At 37.4% G+C, this 14,058-nt stretch overlaps 1 protein-coding gene across 1 annotated transcript in view; it reads left to right on the forward strand.

Moving 5' to 3' along the window:
• The window catches only part of NDFIP1 (Nedd4 family interacting protein 1), a 54,842-nt gene that overhangs the window by 33,029 nt on the left and 7,755 nt on the right, over positions 1–14,058 (forward strand). The window contains exons 2-6 of the mRNA XM_060093538.1: positions 695–782; positions 4,567–4,697; positions 7,812–7,899; positions 9,098–9,222; positions 11,401–11,467. Coding sequence (XP_059949521.1) covers positions 695–782; positions 4,567–4,697; positions 7,812–7,899; positions 9,098–9,222; positions 11,401–11,467 — 499 coding nt within the window. The remainder of the gene's footprint in view (positions 1–694; positions 783–4,566; positions 4,698–7,811; positions 7,900–9,097; positions 9,223–11,400; positions 11,468–14,058) is intronic.

Raw genomic sequence — 14,058 nt, forward strand, 5'->3', positions numbered from 1 at the left:
GGAATTTTATGTTTTTGTAAATATCTCAATTATTTAAGATATAATTTCTATGCACAAACTGGATATAATGGTAAACTTTGGTTTTACTGTGATTTCTCTTTGCCTTAACAGACTGTTATTATTAGATTATTTTTCTAACGGAAAAAATTAAGTGATAAATGTTCATTACAAGAAATTAGAACATACATATACACAAGGAAAAAATCCCTTCTAATTGCATCTCCTGAGATAACCAGTGTAAACTGTAGATGTTTATCTTTATAGACCTGCCTTCCATCACATACCTGTCTTTCAAAACCAAATTATATGATTCATACGGTTTGGTAAACTTAGCTTTTTTCATGTAACAGTACAGCACGAATATCTGTTCAAGTCATCGAATTTTCTTCATTTTCATTTTTGTGGTTACTTAGTAATCCTTTGTGAGATGAACTGTAGTTTATTTAATGTCCCCAATGATTGGTATTTAGATTGTTCCTAATTTTTGCTGCAGTAGCATTTATGGCTACCTTTTTTGCCTCTGTCTGATTACTTCCTCAGGATAAACTCCTGGGAGTAGAATACTTCGCAAAGGATTTGCTCATTTTAAGGCTTTTGAAACAAAATAGCTTTCCAGAAAGGCTATTCCAGTTTTCAGGTTTTTCTCTGTCTAATTGGCTTTATGATTGCATTAAAATATGAAATTTTTATTTAGTTGCAGAATGAAGAAGAGCCCGGAGAGCCGGAACAAGCTGCAGGAGACGCTCCTCCACCTTATAGCAGCATCTCTGCAGAGAGTGCAGGTAGGTAACAGAGTGAGGTGACTGCTGAGCTCTTGAAATGCATTAGCCAGAGGCTTTTGTCTGCTATGTATTTGTTGGTGTTTGTGTTTGCTTCAGCTTTCCTTAAGAAGTCTTTGACATTATTTTTAGTTTGTAGTCTGAGGTGAAAAAAAGTCACTGTTCTGAAAAACAGATAAAACCCCATTCCAATGTGGCTTTTTTATGGAACTCAGTTTCATTCCAACAGACTCTTAATATAAAGGAGGTAGAATTCAGGAACCAGGTGATCACCTGTTTTTTCTGTTACTGTTCTTTTCGTAGTTTCCTCATTAGTTGTTTTGCTCTTTGATTCTAGTACCTGTGACCTGGAATATAGTATGTTAGATTTCTTTTATGCTAATAAATTCTTAATAAGAAAACTAGAAGTCTCCCAACTCTTTCATTTTGTTTCTCATAGTTTAAACCATCCTTAATTAACCTTTCATCTTCCCATCTTATGCCAGATTATAATTTGCACACGCATGTTTAGAAGGGATGGGGGAGAAGAAACAGAACTGCAGTAGTTCAGGACTTTTGGTAATTAGATCTTTGTGATAACCAGTTCTGCTTTAATTACTGAAAATTGACCAGTTTTGATGGAACCTCTTCCATATTCTCTGAAACAGAACTGTGGCAGAGTGGCAAGTACATGGCCGATGGTTAGAAATAAGAGTGGTGCACACATGTTGGTAGGGGGAAAAAAGGCACAAGTCACTATTTTGTATACTCACTTTACCTGTTTTAATTTGTGGTGTATAAATTTGGACAGTCTAACAAATATTGGATTTTTGTTTGTTTTGAATGTACTAAATAAAATGGAAAAGATTGTCATTAAACTTTTCATGGAAACTTAAAATTATGTGAGGTGTCTATATTGATGGATCCCATTTTTTAAAAATTCGTTGAAATAGGGAAATAAAAATGTTCTTGATTTCCCTCAACTTAAGGTAGTAAGGGGAATTCCCTGGTGGCCTAGTAGTTAGGATTCTGGGCTTTCACTGTCGTGGCCTGGGCTCCTTCTCTGGTCGGGTAACTAAGATTATGGAAGCTGCGTGGTGCAACCAAAAAAAAAGTTTCCCTTAAGGTAGTAGGTATCAGTTTTGTTCATATATTCAGAATTACTGTGGCTATGGGCGAATTCAGATTGTACCCTTCAATTTGTAAATAACTTTTAAATTAAAAGTAAAAGAAAATTTTAAGGAAATTACATATACAATGTTTTATATACACATACATGCATGTATATATGTATGTGTGTGTGTAATGTATGTAAAATAGTCATTTTGACATAGAGAAAAACAAATTTCTTGAATTGGATTAGGTGGCAGCTTTAGTTTCAATAACATTTTCCTAATTTTCTTCTAAAACCTTTGATATTTTATTTTTCCCATTTACATAGATGGGCGTTCCATCTGGAATTGTTTTTTCTGTGTAGTGTGAGGTAGTGGTCAAGGTTGTTCTTCCATATGGATATCCATTTGGTCCCACACCATTTATTGAAAAGACCATTCATTCTTCTTCCACTGCTGTAATGTCACCTTTGTCGTAAATCAAGTGACTCGATGTGTGTGTGTGTGTGTGTGTGTGTGTGTGTGTCTGTTTTCTGGACTAAATATTCTGTTCTTAGGTCTATTTATTCATCTTTGTGCCTGTGCTTAACTTTCTTAATTCCAGAACTTTATAATCTTGATATCTGGTAATTAGGTCCTTTAGCCTTTGTGTTCTTCAAGATTTCCTTGAGACTTCTTGGCTTTTTGTATTTTCATTTACATTTTAGAATCAGTTTGCCAATTTCCATAAAATGGGATGAAACAAACAAAAATTCTGCTGGAAGTTTAGTTGGGATAGCATTGAATCTGTGTATCAATTTGAAGATAATTAACATCTTTATAATGTTGCATCTTCCAGTCTATGTTAAATCCCTCCCATTTATTAAGATCTTCTTTAATTTCTCTCAATAATATTTTGTGAGTTTCAATATAGAGATAATTAGATTTATTCCTAGGTATTTGGTGTATTTTGGTGCTGTTATAAAAGGTCCGTGTAAATTTTATTTTCTGTTTGTTGCTGGCATGTGAAAATACAGTTGATGTTTATATTAACTATATGTTCAGAGACTTTCCTAAATTCATATATTAATTCTAATAGTTTATAGATACTCTTGGATTTTCTACATATGTAATTATGTCATCCATGATTAAGGATAGATTTATTCTTTTTCAATCCTTATGTCTTATATCTTCTTTTCTTTCCATATTGTATCAACTAGCAGTACCTCTAAGATAATGTTTGATTAGAAGTGGTAATGGTGGGCCATTTTTGTCTGATTCTCTAATCTTAGAGGAGAAAGCTTTTAATTACCATTAATTACGATATTTACTCTAGATTTTTCATAGAGATTTGTGAGAAGGTTAAGGAATCATAGTTTTCTTTTACAGTATTCCTAATTTGCTAAGTTTTTTTGTTATTAATAAGTATGTTATCAATGCTTTTTCTGCCCATGTGAAGACAGTAGAATTTTTCTCCTTTTTTCTGTTAATGAGGTGAATTCTATTGATTGATAATTTCAGTAATATACTACAGTAAAATTGGAAGTTAGTTTTAATTAACCAAAGAGAAAAGAAAGAAAAATGTTAATCTTGAAGAAGTATAGGAATTTTTTTTCAAAATTCTTAAGTGTTTTCAAAAATTGCGTAGAAATTTAATCCATTTGTAAATACATCTTTTCTAATAATACATATTGAATCTTTTATAATAGAAGTCAGTGAGAAGGAAGATGCAGTATTAAAAAGAGGGAATGTTGGGCTTCCCTGGTGGTGCAGTGGTTGAGAGTCCGCCTGCCGATGCAGGGGACACGGGTTCGTGCCCTGGTCCGGGAAGATCCCACATGCAGCGGAGAGGCTGGGCCCGTGAGCCATGGCTGCTGAGCCTGCGCATCTGGAGCCTGTGCTCCGCAACGGGAGAGGCCACAACAGTGAGAGGCCCGCGTACCACAAAAAAAAAAAAAAAAAAGAGGGAATGCAAGATTTCACACAAATAAATAATGGTTCTGTAACTGAATCTGTAATTACCTTAGGCATGTCACAGAAAACAATACATGGCAAAAATAATGTGAAAGAATCAAAAGAGCCAAAATCTGTGAGAAATGACTTTTAACTTTTTTTCAAGTTTATTTTCATGTTTATAAATGGGAGGACACCATGGTACAGATTTTCAAACACACAGGTGAATTATTTTTAGCTTAAATTTTACCTTATGCCATTATTAATATTACATGCCTTTTGTGAACACACCACATAAACAGCCAAAAAAAAAGTGTTCAAAAGCACTTGGGGGCCTCCCTGGTGGCGCAAGTGGTTAAGAGTCCGCCTGCCGATGCAGGGGATATGGGTTCGTGCCCCGGTCTGGGAGGATCCCATATGCCGCGGAGCGGCTGGGCCCGTGAGCCATGGCCGCTGGGCCTGCGCATCCGGAGCCTGTGCTCCGCAACAGGAGAGGCCACAACAGTGAGAGGCCCACATACCGCAAAAAAAAAAAAAAGCACTTGGGAGGGCAAAGTGAATGTGGAATTTAAATAATTGAAAAGTGGATACATTTAAAAATCATTCCCAGTCTTATATTCATCTTTAAACATCTTTTGATTCAATTATTCTATATGTACTGTTAGAGGAATGGCTGGTTTTTGTTTGCCAGAGTTAGCAGAAATCCTCTTTTTCCTCATTTCAACTAATCTTCAGATTATTGTGACTTCCTTTTCATTCTGCAGCATATTTTGACTACAAAGATGAGTCTGGGTTTCCAAAGCCCCCATCTTACAATGTGGCTACCACACTGCCCAGTTATGATGAAGCTGAGAGAACCAAAGCTGAAGCTACTATCCCTTTGGTTCCTGGAAGAGTAAGTCCAACTTACCATGTTACTTGGTGCTGGTTTATGGGAGTTAAGTTCTTTGCATTATCCACTTTGTGATATTTCTTATGATTAAATTGGTTAGTAAAAGTACAGCTAGTGTTTAAAAGCAGATGCATTTTCTTTTGGGATAATAAACTCTTATCTTTTCCTGAAAATGATGAGGTAAAAGATACACATGAGCAGAAAAATCACTAGTCAAACCAGCTCATTTTCCCTGTATCTCTCCTACTACTATCATTTTCTCAAGTCTCCTGACATGGCTGAAACATCTTGGAGCAGGAGCTGATTTAGGAAATACACCAACTTTGCCTTGATTCTGCACACTTAATATTTTGGTGTTAGGTAGATAGCTGCTAGGGAGTCTATGGAGAGAATAAATAAGTTGGACTTCATAGAATTAAACTCAGAAGGGCTCTAACAATCATCTAGATGAACCCCATGCCACCAGCGGTCCAGATCATACCATTTGTGGAGGCACAGTGAATTCAGATCCCATCTGGCCTGATGTTAATTCATGGGAGTGGGGGTGGGGTGTGATGAAAGCCAGTGGAGAATTTTGGACACTCTTGGTTCGTGATGTCAGACCTATAAGTGATACAGTTGTGTTTTCATAAATATTCATCCAGGTTGAAGCTGATGCAGGTGGGGCCTTGGGTGAGATATTGAGAGAAAGGAGAGCAGGATCCAGTCTCCAGAAATGTGGGGCAATCAGGGCTCCAGACCCTAGGCCTGGCAGGAAACTAAAAGATAAGAACAGGAACAGAAGTTCGGTCTGGGCAGTGCAATGACACAAGCCCCAGAAATTCAGGCCTTAGGATAGTAGACTGTTTGCAGATCACATTTACTATGAGGGGTGAAACTCCTAAAACCACTGCTTGGCAGAAGTAATAGTTTATAAGCCTAGTCTAGGCTGATTCTACCTGGTGAAATGCATTCACTTCTTGTAGGTGCTAGGGAGAAACTAAGAACCCTCATGCAGCTCACTGTCTAAAGACAAAACAATCTTAATATAGTTACCATGTATTGGAAGCAAACAACATGGTTGGTACTGTGCTTGATGCTTACATAAATTTTGTATGTTGTTTCCAGTCTTCACAATAACTTTGCAAGGTAGAGATTATATTATCCCTATTTTAAAAATGCAAAAATTGAGGCCCAGAGAGATTAAATAATTTGCCCAAAGTCATATAGCTAATAAATAGCATAGGTGAGTCAAACCCAGATATTCTAGACTCCAAAGTCCTTGTATGTACTCTCTAGACCTCTTGGATTATGGTAACTGTCCCATGAAATAGACCAGGAGATTAGCTCTGATTAATCACAGAGCTCTTTAGAATACTTTTACTTGACCAGTGTACACATTTAAGAACTTCTTAAGGGGTTCTTTTATTCAGCCAACATGTATAGAACACTTTTTTATATAATGTGCTATGTATTTTGCAGTGGATAGGTGGAAGGCTTTGTATAAAGCAGTGCTCCTGCCATACAAGAGCTTAAAATCCAGCTGGGGAAAAGGCCCACGAAGACCTATATCTAAGGAACAGCACAAGAGCAGTGAGCGTTAAGAACTGTGACTTTAACTTTGTGATCACAGGGTAGATGGGATTTGAAGTGGGCCCCGAGTTTTGATGGATAAGAACTCAGAAAGCAGATGTGAATCAGCCAGGTGCAGGGCAGGTTCTATGGTTGTAGTAATTGGTTTTGCTTGAGCAAAGAGTATGTGACCAGAACTGTAGGTTGTAGAATCTTCTGAATGCTAGGCTGAGGCATTTAGACTTATATGTAGGTCACACACAGTCTTTCAGAGTTTTTAAGCATGAGTGTGATAAGACAAGTATGGTGTTTTAGAAACATTAACCTGGCAACAGTTTGTAGGAGGAATCCTGGTAGTAGAGATACCAAGGACAGAAAGAACAGCTAGAAGACATTTGTAATATTATTAGGCATTACTTCCATATATTTTTGTAGTACATCTTTGAGTAGTTATGCAAAAAACAGAATTACTTTCTAATTTGGCAAAGCCTATTTATCCTACTAGTATGAATTCATAATACTAGCTATTTTGTATTTTAAAAAATATAAACCAAACACATTCTTATATAAATTTCAAACAATAGAGGAACGGTGTTAAATTAGATGGAAGCTGCCACTGCCACTTCTTCTTTAGTTCCCATTCCCCAGGGGAACCAGTTGGCAGCTTGTTATGAATTTCCCAGTCCCTTTTCTGTGTAGGGCAAGTTTTGGTTCTCCCTAAAGTTTTATTTATTTATTTATTTTTCATTTGAGGAACCCTCATTGTACTGTGTACAAGTCTACCACTTTTAAGTGTATATTCATTTATTTTTCAATATCTCAACACATACCTACAATTAGTTGAAAAGGTAAGCTGCATATGTTGGTGTCATTGTTGGTGAAGATCGTCTTCCTTCTAGAGTTGCAACACTATGTTTTCAGGTTAGGATGGAAAGGATCCTATCTGCTGACAAGACTGGAAGTGAGGCTGTTTCAGACCTGTGTACCGATATAAACAAATGGTTATGGAGCAGTGGGCAGCGCTGTTAGACTCTTCACATATGATTACACTATCTTCTTCCACCCCTCCACCCCACCCCACCCCACCCCAAGTCAGTCTCATAAAGCACTTGAGCTAGTCAATGGTATCTTCTTAATAGGCCCAGGATTACTAATATTCTGGGCTAAACAGGCCCTGGCTTATTGATATTCTAGAATTTAAGCCAAATGTGTAAGAAAATTTTCTTTTTCTTTTCTTTATGTATATATTTCTTTTCTTTATATTTGTATATATATAAAAGGAAAAGTGAATAGTTCTTTGTGAACTTCATAATATTTGAAGTGTATTGTTAAAGAACTTGTGGGTTATAAAGTGAAAAATTCCTTTCACTGAGAAAAAAATATATCTTATAAGACAAATGAAAATTTTAACATATAGCTAAAGCCTTAATGCTCCTAATTTTGAATTGAGCCAAAGCAGTATATTTTCTCATTGGAACTCACTTTTGTCCCTTTCTCTGTTTTTCTTGATGTCTTTCCTTTGCCTTGAAATAATTTATTGTGAATCTACCTTTTCTTTTCATTTAGGATGAGGATTTTGTGGGTCGGGATGATTTTGATGATCCTGACCAGATGAGGATAGGAAACGATGGGATTTTCATGTTAACTTTTTTCAGTAAGTATATACACACAGCAGAGCCACTTCCCACAAACCAGAGTGCTTTGGATTATGAGTGAATATGACTGAATTAAAAGAACTAGTTGAGGGCTTCCCTGGTGGCGCAGTGGTTGAGAGTCCGTCTGCCGATGCAGGGGACACAGGTTCATGCCCCGGTCCGGGAGGATCCCACATGCCGTGGAGGGGCTGGGCCTGTGAGCCATGGCCGCTGAGCCTACGCGTCCGGAGCCTGTGCTCCGCAACGGGAGAGGCCACGACAGTGAGGGGCCCGCGTACAGCAAAAAAAAAAAAAAAAGAACTAGTTGAGCTAATACATTATATTTATTACATATATTTAATACATTATATTTATTTTAATACATTTTATTTAATGCATTACATTATATTTATTTGATGCCTTTTACTGAGATGTTCAGAGCTTAGTACGCTTTTATCTTAATATCCTTTCTCTTTGTCTTTTATTTCTGTGAATACCTATGCAAAATATAATTAAAGCAGTTTTGAGGGATGCTTCATTTTTACATGATCTAATAAGCTTCATTTTTGCAATCTTCAAGGCCCCTTAGCATTCCTCCTACTCATCCCTGACCGTGGAATAGGAATTAAATGCCTTTGATGAACTTTATTTTGCAAACTTCTATTTTCTAATACATCAAAGTCAGCCCGATTTTTCCCCCTTGATGTTATTCTGCATTTAGGTTTCCATATGCCTGACTTGGAAGTGAGCAACAATTTCTTTAATTTGCTGTATTAAAAAGATATGAAGCAAATGCAGTGCTTTTAGAGGTGACGTGTTACATAAGCTGTCAAAATTCATAGAAGCAGGAGATGAATGACTTGAACCAGATTATTTGGGGACACTAATTTAATGTTCAAATAATGTTTATTTACTCAGGTGTAACACATACAGTAAAGGGCACAAGTCATAAGTATACAGTGTGGTGATATTAAGGCATTTTTGTAAGCGTATAGCAGTAGATGTAATAATATAACACCTGATATTCAGAGACTGTGTTTTCTTGTTTGCTTTTGGGAGGAAGACAGAGGATGGATGTTTTGGGGAAGTGGGATAAGGGTTTTGGAGGGTGGGCTAAGCCATTTAAGCAGAAGCAAGTACAGAGGGCACCCTTAGGGCACTTTTGCTCCTTGGGTAACAGGACATGTCTGACCTGTTTTTTTCTCTTGGCTTTTACAGTGGCATTCCTCTTTAACTGGATTGGGTTTTTCCTGTCTTTTTGCCTGACCACTTCAGCTGCAGGAAGGTATGGGGCCATTTCAGGATTTGGTCTCTCTCTCATTAAGTGGATCCTGATTGTCCGGGTAAGTTGTGCAACAGTAATGATAGTCTGTAGAGAAGCAATAAGTAGAATAATTTTGAATATTCTATTTCTTTTTCATCTGCTTTTTGGAATCATTTAAAAATGATTTTTGGTTTGTCTTTGTTCTGGTTTCTTGAAATTGAACCTAGATCAGTTGCAGTTGGTTCATGCACCCAAGTTTTGTAGTCAGAGCTAGTGAATATTGGTGGTCCAAGGGCATCCATCTATCCTTGTTCACCGGCTGCTTTCTCTGTTTTTAATGTTTGTAATGTGATAGTACATGTATTTGTTCTGAAATTAGTTGTTTTTATAATAAAAGAAAGACTCTGTCACCTCTCATCAAAAGCAGACATTCCTCTCATTAATGCTACCGAAGTTTTAGTCTTTCTTCTCTCCTTCCCTCTCTTCTTTTCTCCCTCCTTCCTCCCTCCCATCATTCCTCCCTTCCAGGATTGGTTATCAGTAACATCATTGGTTATGCCAAAATGTTTGGAGAGCCAAAACTGTTTAACTGTTTAACAAGCCCTACTCCATTAGGGGCCCTTATCTCTAAAGTAAATTAGAGAGAGATCTTCAGTGATGTAGGAGTTACCAGTTAGTTAGAATTGCATGAAGTAATTTAAAGTTGTAAAATATCAATCTCTTAAAGTGTCCTCTGATTTCAGATAGGTTTACTGCCATTGTTAACTTTATATATAAAACCAGTGTGTTTATCATAAATTGACATTAACTAATTAATGGGTGTTGACTAAGCATTGGAGTTTTTCAAAGTTATTTATTCTAAAGGAATTGTTAACATTTTTAAATTCCAGGTTCCTTTGAGAATCTGATAAAAGTTACAGGCTTTTCTCGTAGATGGCTAATGTATACTCACCTAAAACATGGACTTTAAGTTAACAACTCAAGCCCTTAAGAGGTTTTTCATTCCTTCTCTATAAACCTTGTTACTTTATTAAGAAATAAAATACTGTATTTAATGCTCAAACTGAGCTAAAGTCCAGACTGTGTTAAAGCCTCCAATAGAAAAAAGATCAAATTAGTTACCAATCTTTTTATTTTTACTAAATTTTTAACTGAATTGAATGAATCAGCTTGTATTAGTTAGGATGGCTTTTTGAGTAACAGAAAACCTAGCTCAAAATGGCTTAGAGGGCTTCCCTGGTGGCACTGTGGTTGAGAGTCCACCTGCCGATGCAGGGGACACGGGTTCGTGCCCCGGCCTGGGAAGATCCCACATGCCGCGGAGCGGCTGGGCCCGTGAGCCATGGCCGCTGAGCCTGCGTGTCCGGAGCCTGTGCTCCGCTACGGGAGAGGCCACAACAGTGAGAGGCCCAAGTACCGCAAAACAAACAAATAAATAAATAAATAAATAAATAAATAAATAAATAAAAAAGGCTTAGAAAACAATGGGGAAACTTTATTTCCAGTGAAAATAAGTCCTGACATGGAGGTTAGTTAAATGTTTCACTGACATCATCGAGGACAGCTGATGGTCTGCTCAACATGTTGGTATAGCTGCTCCACCCTCAGGGTTAAGATGGCCAAGGCAGTTTCAGGCATCACATCAGAAATACAACAGTGTTCAACAGAAGAAAGGGGACTATTTCTTCTCCTCCTTTTTTTTTTAAGAGCTAGGAAACCTTCTCAGCAGCCCTCATTTCCATTGGCCAGAATAACATTATGTGCTAGTCCCTGGCAAAGGAATGTGATTATCATGATATACGTGATAAAAGTTTCCAAGGTCAAGACATGGCTGGAGGCATAGGAACAAAATCAGGGATCATTAGAAAACAGGTCAGATAGTTGGGTTTGGCACTGGGTAAACAAAATGAAAGTTATCATCAAGACATATTTCTACAAGGGAAAATAACATATGGGCAAAAAAAAAATTTTTTTTTAAAAACAGGTTTGAGCACTTTCAAAACAAGGCGTATGTAAAGCCAAAAGCTATCATATTTCAAGATTGCTTTTCCGTGAAAGAAAATATATTTGCGTATATCGTAATCATTTCAAATCTGTATTATATAAGATACTGTCACTAACTTTTTAGAAATTTTTGTAAGAACTAAATGAATAGCATTAGTATACAAGATAAAATCTTGTGTTTTGTAAACTCTTAAGCTAAAATGTGAAATTATATCTGCTGAGGTGCTCTGAAGTATTTTGCTTTATTTTTCAGTTTTCCACTTACTTCCCTGGATATTTTGATGGTCAGTACTGGCTCTGGTGGGTGTTCCTGGTTTTAGGTAAGTGCTCTTAACAAAGATAAAGGAGAGGAAAGATTATGTTAAATTTTAGCAGTAAAATTACTTTTAGTAAACCCTCATCTCACTTACTATACAGTAGTATATTAGCAATAATAAATATAATTTTTAAAATATTTCAAGGATTAGGCTCTTGTCACCATCAGAGTAACATACATGTTCATAGAACGTCTCTTAGTGGTGATAAATTTCTCCTAACCCGTCCATACACACTTCTCACATTTCCTGTGTGGCCAGAGGGGCACACTGATAAGATGACTTTATAGTCCATAGATCTTTTTTCCCCTTGTGAGTTATTGCCACAAAGCGTTCACAAGCTCAACCCCAAATTGCTTATAGGTATATTGTAACCAGCTGAACTACTCATGAGTGTATGTGGCCTACATTCAGTTGGATCTGTCAGTAGAAAACAGAAAATGTATAGCCTTACTAGATATAACTTCTGGAAGAACCGCCAGAAGTTATGTCTAGTAAGAATTGGGGTTCCAGAATTCTTTAGTTTGCCGTTGTTGAGAATAAGAATTATTTTGTGATGAGAGGGAGGAATTTAAAAATATATATATACCAGCCATTTCAGGTTGTTGGTCTTAAGATTATACTTATTACTCTAAATTTTTATTTTAAAATCTTTTCTTCCAAGACATCTTAAAGCAAAGAAATGAGCAGTGTGGTGAATACTGTTGGCTTCTTCATTGTAGAGAAAATACATATGATACAGTAACAGACCATCATCACTGCTGTCATTTCTACAATAGCGGGGACATCCTGTAGCTGTTAAAGATGGTATAATTGCCTCACTCTGCTTCTGTGACATCATTTTCTCCTATCCTAACATTTCTCCTGTTTCAGGCCTTTTTGTTGTCTCCTTGATTAGGATCCTTGGTTCCAGGGCTGCTAATGGGTCTGGCTAGGACAGTGTAGAACCCATGCCCAACAGGTGCTTAATATATTCAGGACCTACCTGTTTTACCTAGGGTAATAGAGCCATGTATTGCTGACCCTAAATTTTACTTAGAAAATACAAGTCATCCATGATGCCATCCCCCACCTCCCCAGTAGCATCATCTGCTCTACTGGCATTCCAAGGAAAGAGAGAGAGTGATTTTTACCCCTTCCCTTGATTACTGAGAAACTTTTTTTAAAAATGACCTACAGGAGAATTACTTTAGAGGAGTAGTTCCTTGACTTGCTTATTCTCTAAACTGTATCTTTAAGAGAAAGTCTGACTCCTCATCTTCCCCCAAGCCGCCTGAAGTCCAGGCAAATCCTGAATAGACCAAAGAAGAGTCATTAAGCATAATTTTAGGTTGATTGTTGACAGTGTTGATAATTTAAAGAAATTTAATGGGCTGATTTCCTTCATATATTAAAGTTTCATGGGAGATGAATTTATAATAGTTTGTAATTGATCATTCTTGCTATCTTACTGCTTACTGATAAGCAAAAAATAGTGAGACTTTGGATGTACTTAGTGTATTTGGATCCAGTGTTTGGGTCATTTTTGGAACCTCTTACAGAGAGAACCTTTTTTTTTTTTTTTTGAGTTTTTCCTTCAAAGAACAGGTCTGTACAAAGTTCTCAAGCTGGCAGCTCATAAGCTATAGCTAGCCTGCAGTTGTGGTTTGTATGTTCCACAGTTATTTTCAGAAGTTTGTTTTTGTTTTTGTTTTTGTGGTATGCGGGCCTCTCACTGCTGTGGCCTCTCCCGTTGCGGAGCACAGGCTCCGGATGCACAGGCTCAGTGGCCATGGCTCACGGGCCCAGCCGCTCCGTGGCATGTGGGATCCTCCCGGACCGGGGCACGAACCTGTGTCCCCTGCATCGGCAGGCGGACTCTCAACCACTGCGCCACCAGGGAAGCCCCAGAAGTTTTTTTTTTTTTTTTAGTTGTCTTTGTATGAAAATCAAGAATTTTCATATAAAATACCTGAATTTTTTATATTTTCAAAATTGAAATGTCTAACAAAACTGACCTATATTCCCACATGGCACCCATCGTTTGACTGGAGCTGGCTTGTTGATTTTGGTGCCAAACAGGATGATGTTGTGCTCAGTGCTGATGACTCTGGTTACTGCCAAAAATCAGTTCTATTTGAGTACAAAGAGTCTTCTACTCCTTGAGTAGATTTTAAAATGTGTCCAAAAGAAAGTGATTGCCTAGAGCTGGGGAGATGGGAGGAGGGTAGGAAATGGGGAATGGCTGCTTAGTGGGTACAAGATATTTTTAGGGACGACAGAGTTCTAAAATTGGATTATAGTTTCAACTGACTAAAAGCCAGTGAATCGTACACATTAAATGGGTAAACTTTATGGTATGTAAATTATATCTCCATAAAGGTGTTTAAAAAAATGTGTCTAAGACTCAGGGACCATCTCTGGAGGAGGAGGGCCAGGAGTGTGTGAGCTACCATGGGAGGGGGCTCATCACCTTCCCCGCTGACTCCTAAATTAAGAGTAGAGAAGTACAGTTGAGAATATGAGAATTGCTGTAAAGGTAAGGGGAGCCTGACATCTAGTGGACAACATTATGTACTGTCTACGGGAAAAAAAGAAGCCCAGGGCAAGAAAGGATG

The sequence above is a fragment of the Mesoplodon densirostris genome, chromosome 3, assembly GCF_025265405.1.
Source record: "Mesoplodon densirostris isolate mMesDen1 chromosome 3, mMesDen1 primary haplotype, whole genome shotgun sequence".
NCBI lineage: Eukaryota > Metazoa > Chordata > Mammalia > Artiodactyla > Ziphiidae > Mesoplodon > Mesoplodon densirostris.